This window comes from Bison bison, unplaced genomic scaffold (assembly GCF_000754665.1).
Source record: "Bison bison bison isolate TAMUID 2011002044 unplaced genomic scaffold, Bison_UMD1.0 scf7180017864254, whole genome shotgun sequence".
NCBI classification, from domain to species: domain Eukaryota; kingdom Metazoa; phylum Chordata; class Mammalia; order Artiodactyla; family Bovidae; genus Bison; species Bison bison.
In genome coordinates, this window is record NW_011494826.1 from 3328643 (window position 1) to 3340091 (window position 11449).

The following is an 11449-nucleotide window of genomic DNA, read 5'->3' on the forward strand; positions in this document are numbered from 1 at the left end:
ACATATTGCTGAAGCCTGGCTTGGAGAATTTTGAGCATTATTTTACTAGCATGTGAGATGAGTGCAATTGTGCAGTAGTTTGAGCATTCTTTGGCATTGCCTTTCTTTGGGATTGGAATGAAAACTGACCTATTCCAGTCCTGTGGCCACTGCTGAGTTTTCCAAATTTGTTGGCATATTGAGTGCAGCACTTTCACAGCATCATCTTTCAGGATTTGAAGTAGCTCAACGGGAATTCCATCACCTCCACTAGCTTTGTTTGTAGTGATGCTTTCTAAGGCCCACTTGTTTTCACATTCCAGGATGTCTGGCTCTAGGTGAGTGATCACACCATCGTGATTATCTGGGTCGTGAAGATCTTTTTTGTACAGTTCTTCTGTGTATTCTTGCCATCTCTTCTTAATATCTTCTACTCATCATACTCTCTTTCAATCCATCTTCAGTCAACTATGTAATCTTTTACAAAATGGAATCTGCTTCTAAAACTCCCCTTATTAATCTTCTTCGGTGAGTCCCATCTGCCTTTCAGGAAAAATACTTCCTGCCAGCCTTATCTCCCATACTACCTGGCCTTACAAAGCTGCTTGTTTCCTCACTGCTTCACTCATGGGCATGTGCCGTGCTCCACCTCAAAACACATGTCACCCACCTGGCAAATGGTGTATCCTTTAAGATCAGATCTGGGGTTATCCCAGGTCCTAGGAATATTTCCTAAGACTCTCCCAGCCCCGGATCTCTTTATATCTTGGTCTTATTCAGTCCCTATTTCTCAAAGCACCCTCAGCTCTCATTTCTTGGTTATACTGTGCTCTCTCTTGGCTCTAGATTTTTGCACGTTTTTCCTGCTGATAAACTCTCCCTTCAATTTCTCTCAAAAACGACTCATTTTTCAAAGTTCAGTTTAAAATCAGTTTTTTCTCCTGTGACATCACCCTATTCCCTCTCTAAGATAGCCTTAAAACTATGCACATGCCTCTACCCGAGACCCTCACAAACTCTGTGACGGTTTGCTTACCTCATCCACTGGGCTGTGAGCATCCACACTAGTCAGTTCTGAATCCCACAGCCTAGTACAGCGCCTGGCACGCTGCAAACATCCCTAAAGACTGTTGCATGGATACATTTGGAAAACAAATTACAAAAGAAGCACAACTTCTGGCTTCATTACAAAAAAAATGCATTTTCTGCCTATCTCTGCCCTGGCCTTAAAGAAAAACAAATTTAACACTAAACTCTGGGAAAAGCAAACAGGCCAGAAAGGGAAGTTTTGATTAGTGTCTAGCCTATGTTTTTGAACTGTGGTGCTGGAAAAGACTCTTCAGAGTTCCTTGGACAGCAAGGAAATCAAACCAGTCAATCCTAAAGGAAATCAGTCCTGAATATTCATTGGAAGGACTGATGCTGAAGCTGAGCTCCAATACTTTGGCCACCTGATGCAAAGAATGGACTCACTGGAAAAGACCCTGATGCTGGGAAAGACTGAAGGCAGAAGAAGTGGATGACAGATGATGAGATGGTTGGATGGTATCACCAACTCAATGGACATGAGTTTGAGCAAGCTGCGGGAGTTGGTGATGGACAGGGAAGCCTGGCGTGCTGCAATCCAAGGGGTCGCAAAAGAATCAGACACAACTGAGCGACTGAACTGAACTATGCATCTCAGTGGGCACTAGGACTCCCAAGGAGATAAGAACTGACCCTTGAGTATAAAATAATATTACACTTCTGATATATAAAACACATATATACATACACTATATAAATCAATAAACAGTATATCTGTGATACTAAAATTTCATGGGGTAGTTGACTCATTGGAAAAGACCCTGATGCTGGGAGAGATTGGGGGCAGGAGGAGAAGGGAACAACAGAGGATGAGATGCCTGGATGGCATCACCAACTCAATGCTCGTGAGTTTGGGTGAACTCTGAGAGTTGGTGATGGACAGGGAGGCCTGGCGTGCTGTGATTCATGGGGTTGCAAAGAGTCGGACACGACTGAGTGACTGAACTGAACTGAGGTGAAATTAGGGGGAAAAAGTATCTTAAAAAGCTCTTTACGGAGGAAAGAATGAAAAAATTTGAGAAACATGAGTCTAGCCTAAGACAGGTAGGCCCCTGCTTCCTTGATTCTAAGTACAATGTCTCAGGAAAACATAAGAGATGGCCCTTGTATTTCTTGCTACCAACTTCTTAGGTAAAACATAGATATGCAAACTCCTTTTTAAGCCCACCTCCGTTCCTGTCTAAGCACTGATCATATCTCGGCTTTATCCCCAAGCCAAAGTTCTACCTTCTGCTCTAACATTCTCTCAAACCATATCTGATGTTTTAGTTCAAATGTATTTGGTGAGGTACATTCATTAACCCCACCTCTTCTCCATTCCAAGCTATAAAGTTCCAAATGAGCAATTATTTAACTTGAGCTCTGTTAATCACATTTCTTTTCTCAGCCTCATCTCTCATCATTCTACAACAGAAACTAAAAGTAGGATGAGAGCTGCTTTAAAAAAATTTAATGGCTTCTTTTCTGAAAAATAATGAATGCTTTTCCAATTAAATAATCAATGTGGACTTATCTGGTAGGTCCAGAAAAGTACTGATTCTACTTCCATCTGACCATCCTCTCTGCTTCCATTCCTATCACTGGAGTCTAGCCATCACTACTTTTTGGACAACAGCTTTCTAGTATGTCTCACCTCTAATCTGCCCTCCACAGAAGTTGTCTTCTTAAAACATATACCCAAGATACTCTTTTTCCAAACAAAAACCTTCACCAATAAATCATTCATTGGCAAGTACCTAGTATCTATCATGTGCCAGCAACTATGCTGGTCTCTGGAGAGTCCATAGATAACAATGGCGACGACCACTGCCCTCATGGAGCCTATAATCAGGGGTGGGAGAGAACATGAAATGAGGAGGCAAACATAACTGCAAATTGTGTTGAGTGCTAAACACAAAGCAACAACAACAAAATAACAGTGCTTTTAAAAAAGAAAAATAATGAGGCCAGGCCTACTTTAGATTGGGCCAGTGAAGGCTTCTCTAAGGAGGCGTGATTTAAACTGAGATTGCAAGGGGGAAAAGCTGCTAGGTCAAAAGGTGCAGGGAGAAGAGAGTATTTCAGGCAGAGAAGAGTTTGGGGAAAGGGACAGGACCTAAAGCAGGAAAGATGCTGAGATGTTAAGAGGAACCAACAGTCAGGATGGCTGAAATGTACTACGGTAGAATTCGGTTCCTCACTCCCAGTGCAGTAAGGTTCACATCATTACCAAGGACTTTCATGTTCTGGCCTCGGCCCCGTTCTCACCCTCCTTTTTTATTACCTTTCTCTCATGTGCTATCCACACTTTGAACACCCAACTACTCCCATTCCCACCCATGAGAGATCACATGTTTCATACTTCTATGCCAGTGTTCACACTGTTGCCTCTGCCTGAAATGTTCCTTTTTTGATGTGTTTCAGGTGACACCAGGCACGATTTCATCTCTTCCATTCTCTGTGACTCCAGACCATTTAGTTTATAAAGCTTTTATACACTTTTTGATTCTATACTTTCAAGACTGGTATGTATTATAAGGAGTTGTGTATGTATTTGTCTTCTCTATAAGATTAGGGCTATCAACCATATCAATTATTTTTGTATCTCTTCTTCTGATCTTCTAAACATCAAACACAATGCTCAGTAAGTTTTTGTGGATTTTACTATAAGTTTTCATAATTAGGTTGCAGCCATAACACTTAAACTACAGTATTAAACTGCAAAGATTTTTGTTTTAGAACAATAAACAGTTTGTAATCACAGCCAATTCTTTGCAAAAAACCAATAAAGATAATTAAGAAATAAAAATTAAATAAAATATTCCTCCAGCTTCACTCACAGGAAAACAAAGGACATTTCCCTTAATATTTACTGAGGCATGCTCTAGCAGTTTTCTGGCCACAGTCAAAAGTAATCAGAAGATAAAAGAAAAACAAGCCTGCCACTTGTAAAATAACAGAGGTATAATTACTTGATAAGGTCTTCTAAATGACAACTATTCCAACATCAGTGCATTCAGATACATTTAGAGAACAGTGCTAACCTCTTTTTCCCTGAGTACCATTCAATGAAGAACCAATGTAAAACAAGAGGAAGCATAGCCATAAAGCCAAGATAGAGCCAATCATAAAGTTCTGGAGACTCTGTGCAAGGCTGACAGTATTTCTGTGCATTTGTTCTCTGCCCTCTTGGACACACCTACAATATATAAGAACAGTATTTTATGTACAGATATTATTTTAGAACATTAACACCCTCCCAAAATTGTTCACTAAGATGTCACATTTCAGTGTAAACATCTGTTTACATGTGCGTCTTTTAAAGATAAAAGAGAAAACATAAATAAAATTTTAAAAGTTTAAATTGTATTTGTTATACCTGCATAATAGTTACTAAAAATAGCTGACTAAGTTACATGAAAATCTAGTCATTAACACCATATAAAAACTGCAGAGTAATGCTCTGGAGTTGTAATGTTAAATTTTTGTCCAAGTCACTTTTCTATATTAATAAAAAGTAATTAGAAATTATTAAATTATCCATTAAAAAATACTTAGTAACTGTGACTGTCACAAAGATGTATTATAGACAATATGACAACACAAATGAGAATTTTATCAATGCCTCCATATTCTTTTTTAGGTTGAAATACACTGAAGAAAAAAGTTATTCTACATGTCCCAATATTTCAGAAGCAAACAGATTTTACAAATGAAATAACATACAAAGTTAAGACTTACCCCACATTCTCCATATATTTCAGTTGAGCCATTTTTAAATAACAGGGTCTTCCCACAATAAAGTCCAAGGCATGCTGGTTGAATATCGACAGCTTTTTAAAAACAAATGCCAGTATAGTAACATCTTTTGTGATTATAAAAAATTAGGTAATAACAGCTGAAACAGTTGGCAGAAATGATCTCAACACAGTTTCAAGGAAAAAAATATGTATTAGACAGAAGTCTTGATGCCTGTATTTAGTTCTCCTTTTACACTGTGACACTACTGAAGGTTACATGGAACCTTGTTGCTAATGCTGTTCCTTAAGATCAAGGTCTACAGCCAGGCAGACTCTGCCCAGGACTCAAAGCCCAGCCTGGAATGTCTCCAATGGCTCCAGCAAGTCACTCACCCTGACTGGATGGTCTAGACTTTTGAATTTCCCTTTTTTTTTTTTGAAACTAGAGGATTAATAGAGGATTTTTGCCCCGAAAGAACATTAAGTCATGCCTTAAAACACATGAAAATTATCATCACCTCCCTTCATGAAAGAACACATTTTAATGCCAGAAAAGCAGAAAGGACACAATTTCAGAATAAAAGGACTTTAAGGTAAATAAATTCACTTTATAAGAAGCCTAGTAAGTTATCCTAACTTTGGTCATTTTTGTAGAGGACAGGTGAAAATTTCATCAAGGCTATCAATAGGCTTCTGACCAGTACTTAGGAAGCACTGCCTTAGAATCAACCCTCTGATCTCAAGCCTTATACAAAGCAGCTCTTCTTAACCAAAAACTCAGGGCTGATTGCCTTTGACCTCACCTACAGGGAAAAGTTATCATCAAAGGAATTTTTTTCATCAGTGACATCTGATTCCCTTCAATCACTGATATGTTCACTCAGTAAACATGCATTAAGTGTGATTCCACTGGTGAGAGACCCGGATGGATCCACAGGGAAACACGATAGAGGCCATACCCTCAAAGAATCCACACCCTACTGTGGAATAAGTCCTGGTCAAACGTGAATTTGGGAAATTAAGCTTTTCCTGAAAAATCATTTCCCAAATTCTTCATGAATTCACAATCTAGAGACTGCCTGATCCACAATACTTTCTTCTTTCAAATTGGAGTAGACCCTCTTCTTTCTCCTTGTGCTGTTGAGAAAAATAGAAATAGCACAGACTAAAATGCCTCAAGTTTAATATGTTCACCTTTGTCAAATTTCTGACTTAAAAAAAAAAACAAAACCCATGGCTTCTTTACTTTGGCATTAAAAATTTTTTCACTATCGCAGTCACTTCTTTTCATTTATTATTTATGTATTTATATTTATTTATTATTTTTGGCTGCCCTGGGTCTTCGCTGCTGCTCTCTGGCTTGCCGTCAGCTTCTTCCTCGTTGCCGCCTCTCCTTGCCAAGCACTGGGCTCTAGAGCCCTGGCTCAGTAGTTGTGGTGCAGGGGCTTAGTTGCTCTGGGGCATGTAGGATATTCTCAGACCAGGGACTGAACCCCTGTGCCCTGAATTGGCTGGCAGATTCTTAACCACTGGACCACTAGGAAAGCTCAGCACTTATTTTTAAATCAACTGTAATCACAAACTAATAGACGAAAATTAATAGACCAAAGCGAGTTGTTTCAGATTTTTTGAGAACGCAGAAGTTAAAAAATTGGAAACTTCTTCTATACCAATTTTGCATCTAACAGCTGCTTAATAAATACATCTGACTGTAAATAATCCACAATTTCAGAAAACCAAAGACCTGAAAATCAGCAATGATAAATTGAAAACAAAAGCTTATTGTTTAGTCGCTCAGTCGTTTCCGACTGTTTTGCGACCTCAAAGACTGTAACCTGCCAGGATCCTCTGTCCATGGGATTGCCCAGACAAGAATACTGGGGTGGGTTGCCATTTCCTTCTCCAATAAGCAAAAGCTTACTGTCCACTAAGGAAAAAACAAACAAACAACCCTAGCTCCCACTGTCCGCTCACTTTCCCCTTTTATTTCCTATAGTAAAGGAGATCTGAATTTTTAACTGTTTTGCAACCGTCATGGTCCTTTGGGAACGGCCCCCAAAACTTACGTTTGATGCTGAAGCAAGACACAACAGTAAAGCAGCATTAATTTCTGATTTCTTTACTGTTTTCCTGCACTTAACGCCTGCCCTTTAAATTCTCAAGTTAACCCTCAGGAATATTAAACAAAGGGACTGAAAAAAGGAATTGAGGTGACATTTTGAATAAACAAAGGCCTGGCCTTTCCCGCGTACGCAGCCGGCCTTCTCTTTGCAGTCGGTTCCCCAGTTCGGTTTGCCTGGGGCAGAGACTATCCCCATCCCACCTCGGTCCGGCCAAAACGCGTGGGAACAAAGGACAAGGACTCGCCGCTATCCGGAGGCCACCCGCTGGAGCCAAGCGCAGAGCTGGCAGCGTAGGGTAGAAGCAGGGACTAAGAGAAACGCTTCCCAGGACCTTGGCGACCACTCACCCATCAGCAGCTTGTAGGTTTCCTTGGAGAGACTCGCAGATTAGCAGACCAAGCCACGGCGCCCGGACATCCGGGCCAAAGCGCCCTGGACGGCTCCGCCTCCTGGTAACCCGGGCGACCGCTCCGAAGCCCCGCCCTTCCTCGCGCTTCCGGGTCTCGATTCGGAGGCCCGGCCCCCTGAGCCGGGGAGACGGCCTGCCTCTCTATCGCGGAGGGAGCGGGTGGGTTCGCAGCGTGAAGCGCGTGTCTGCGTAGAGTTGTCTCCTGGAGGCAGACTATGGCGGGCCCGCTGACTGTGCCCTGGATGCCTCCACATGACCCGGGGACGCCGGCGCTGTCGGTGGTGGACATGCACACAGGCGGCGAGCCCCTGCGCATTGTGCTGGCGGGGTGTCCGGAGGTGGTCGGCCCCACGCTGCTGGCCAAGCGGCGCTACATGCGCCAGCACCTTGACCATGTGCGGCGACGGCTCATGTTCGAACCCCGGGGGCACCGGGACATGTACGGAGCTGTGCTGGTGCCGAGCGAGCTGCCCGACGCGCACCTGGGCGTCCTGTTCCTGAACAACGAGGGCTACAGTTCTATGTGCGGCCACGCTGTGCTGGCGCTGGGCCGCTTTGCGCTCGACTTCGGGCTGGTGCCGGCGCCCCCGTCCGACGCCCAAGAGGCCCTGGTCAACATCCATTGCCCGTGCGGGCTGGTGGCCGCCTTCGTGGAGTGCGAGGGCGGCCGCAGTCGCGGTCCGGTGCGCTTCCACAGTGTCCCGGCCTTCGTGCTGGCCACAGGTAACCGGCAGGACCCTTCCGGCCCTGCAGCCAGGGACCCAACTAATTACACTAACTGTCTCTGTGGGCTGGAGCCCACGAGCGCAACTAACCCACCCCACAAGCTTTTACAATCAAACAGAAGGTAATTCTAAATCCCTGCAAATGTATGTCAGCATCTTAGCCTTGTGAATTTGTGTGGTGCATGCAATTCGATTGGGGCTTCTCTAGGGGCTCAGCAGTAGAGAATCCACCTGCCAGTGCCGAAGACAGGAAGCTAGGTTGGGAAGATCCCCTGGAGAAGGTAATGGCAGCTCACGCCGGTATTCTTGTCTGGGAAATCCCATGGACAGAGAAGCCTGGCAGGTTGCAGTGCATGGAGTCGCAAAGAGTGGGGCACGACTTAGCCGTTCAGCAACAATACTCATATTGTCTATCTCGCAGACGTGTCCATCTGTTATTTGGGGAGAGCCTCGAGGAGTACAGAATTACGTGTTTCCCTTACTCAACGCTTCGTTCCCCTCTCTCAGGCATTCCAGAAGATTTTGCAGTTGGATAAAGCAGGGTCCACTAGGGTCAAGGAAAGTGTAAAGAGCAACCACGTACGGGGCTCCAGGATGGCTCAGAATATGCTTGCTGAGCACGTTATCGACCCCTGACAAGTTAGTAAACACAGGTTGCTGGAGCTCATCTGTAAAAAGTGTCTTCCCCACTTCTTGGGGGAAGAATTAAATCTTTTCAAGAATATACAGCTGTTGCTGCTCTTACTTGTTAATAACAGGAAAAAGTGTATGGGTCCAAATCCTGACTCCTCTTTAAAGCTATGCAGCCTCATTCGCTTTCCATTCCTACTGTGTCTTCATTTTTATCTCAACTGAGTTTTTTTGAGGATTTTGTATACATGAATGCAAGGTACCTAGAAGTTTAAAAAATGACTTAGCAGCAGCAGCAGCAGCAGAGACATAAAGACTGCGGAATATATCAGGTTGCTAGTTCTCTAGGAGTGCAGAACCTTGAAAAGGTTTTGGTGGGTTCTCTAGTACAGAGCCTGTATGTGATGCTAAACAAGGTAATTATAATTCTTACAAAGAGGGAGATCCTTAAAAATCCTATCAGTGAAGGCTGAATTCTATCAGAGGAGGCTTTAGTAGTCTGACTAGAACTGAGCTGGGTGCTAATTTAGTCAGTACAGGTATAGGGTTATCACTCCTTTTCTTCAAAGACTTCAAGCCATGTAAATCATTCTGTTAATTTAATCTTGAGCCTCCGGGTGGATTGGGGTTCCCAATTAACCTGTTTATGAATGTTATGAACCATGCAGTAATAGCCCAGGTGTTTGAGGGTCTTAGAACAGCCTCAGGCAGCTGAAACACACAAGTTGGTAAAAGAATGCCAGTGGGAAAACTGATACCGTTTGCCCAGAAGAAATGGTGTCACATCGGATTGGGAGGGCACATAAGGGAGATGAGAATTTATGTTAGGGTTGCATCTTTAAAAACCTCAACTGTTAACTGGCTTGGTTACCTGACTCCGCCCCCCGCCCCCAACCGCCAGGCCATCCCAGCAGCGGATTAGAAGCATTCTAGATTTTGTGGGAAATGACAGCTGGCAGCAGGATCACCAGCTGTGTACATCATAGTTTGGGGTTGGTTAGGGTGGGAGCAGCCAATACGACAAGCACAGTAGTTCCTGAAAGCATCCTTGTGTGACCATAAGATAATCAGTGGGCATTTATGGTCACTTTGAGTCATTAAGAAAATGAAATCCTTAAATTCTCTACTTTGAAAGTTGCTTAAAAGGCAGACTGATAGTGTTCAAGATCATTGCTCTGCCCCTTCCCATCTCTGTAACCTGTGGAAGGGATTCCATGCCTCAGTATCATCTTTAAAGAGAGGATAACAGTAGTCCCCACCTCAGAGCTGCTGAGTTCATTGCTACGCCACCCAGCTAAAGTGAAAACTAATTTTCATCACTGTATTTAAGTACTAGAACAGTATGCAGTCAGTGAATGTTTGTTGAGTAAATAAATGAAACTCGGAGTGGAATATGTTCATTGGTCCTCGTAAGAGCCCTATTCCTGCTGGAAGTTAAACTTTGGGCTTTGATATTGATATTTATTGCATTCCTAATCTGCCAAGCATTCCCCGCACATTATCACATGAAATTCTCAAAACAATCCTCTTTGGAAGGAAACAATTCCATTTTTCACATGAGGACTCCAAAGCCGTACTTAGCTTTCCCCATTCTGGCAGTCCCTCATTTCCATCTATTTCCTCAGTCTCCTCTCATTAAACCTGCTTTGCACGTTGCATCAACATCAAGATAAAGCATTTTTCTCTTTTGCTGTTAAGTTCCACCGGCATGTTTTACTCTTGATTATAAATTTGCTCTGACACATTATGTGTTAAAAAGATTCTGTGATTCTGCTCTGAAACTGATAGCTCCCTGGTGTCTTTGTATGACTCACTGTGCAAAGCAAGGAGTATAAGAACTATTTTACTTTTCACAACTTAATTTCTAAATTGAGACCCCTTTACCCTGTTGGTTGACTTTGCCTCATCCTTCCATGGGCCCTTTTCTGATATATGTGTGAGCAAAGGTTTCTTAAAAGTTCCATCTTGGAGACAAGGACCTTAACCACTAGCGTAGTTAACCAGGGAAACATCATCTACCCCATCCAGTGGCCCCTGCCCAGTGGCCCCTGCCCCTGTCTCCTCTCCCTCTTCCTGTGGCTATCTCTGCCACATCCCTTAGCCTCCTCACTGTGCCATGGGAAAGACCACACAGGTCTGCAGTCAGCACCTGCAGTCTCTTTTCTTGGCCTAGAGGAAATTTCTCTACTGCCCAGGAGGACTATTCTCCCTTTGGGACGCTCCTTTGCCAACATATCTTCCCCTGAGGTTTCCATGAACCAAAAACAGAAAGACCTGCTTTCTCCCCTGCTGTATGCCTACCCCAGGGGCAGTGATCATTAAGCCTATTTGACTTAGGGAGGAGAAAGAGAAGAAAATGCAAAGAAAGGTCAACAGTTTTAATGTCCTCAAATATCACCAGCCCCATTCCTTTGGAAATACAAATTCAGGAGTTCAAACAACTGCAGTTCAGGTGAAATTTGGGGTATGTCAGGGACTTAAAATACCCAAATAAAAACTCTGATGCAAAATGATACTGTAAAGGCCACTGATTCTATAATGGCTTTATTCTGGATATTTGCCTGCATGTTACTTCCTTGAGATGAAAATTTCTAGATAAATAAGTATCTGAAATTTGGATAGAAAAAAAATTTTTTTTTATCTTGTTTTGATGTTGTAGCTGAAGAAAACCAGTTTGTGAATAGGATCCCAAATTCTCACTGTTTTAAACCACTCCCAATAGTATGAGAGGGATCTACATTTTCCTTCATAGTTTTCACACATTCATATCCCAGAGTT

General features: G+C 43.0%; 2 protein-coding genes across 4 annotated transcripts in view; one reads left to right on the top strand and one right to left on the bottom strand.

The window, feature by feature from the left end:
- The window catches only part of JKAMP (JNK1/MAPK8-associated membrane protein), a 21990-nt gene extending 14629 nt beyond the window's left edge, over window positions 1-7361 (bottom strand). The window contains exons 1-3 of one of the 3 annotated variants that reach the window (XM_010847672.1): window positions 7255-7361; window positions 4786-4877; window positions 4089-4243 (exon numbers count right to left, since the gene is read on the bottom strand). In XM_010847672.1, coding sequence (XP_010845974.1) covers window positions 4089-4243; window positions 4786-4877; window positions 7255-7258 — 251 coding nt within the window. In that variant the 5' untranslated portion in view covers window positions 7259-7361. The remainder of the gene's footprint in view (window positions 1-4088; window positions 4244-4785; window positions 4878-7254) is intronic. The other 2 variants (XM_010847673.1, XM_010847674.1) reach the window with 2 other exon arrangements.
- Window positions 7362-7415: 54 nt separating this feature from the next.
- L3HYPDH (L-3-hydroxyproline dehydratase (trans-)) overlaps window positions 7416-11449 on the top strand; it is a 12470-nt gene continuing 8436 nt past the window's right edge. Inside the window, exon 1 of the mRNA XM_010847675.1 lies at window positions 7416-8039. Within this exon, the coding sequence (XP_010845977.1) occupies window positions 7532-8039 (508 nt within the window). The 5' untranslated portion in view covers window positions 7416-7531. The remainder of the gene's footprint in view (window positions 8040-11449) is intronic.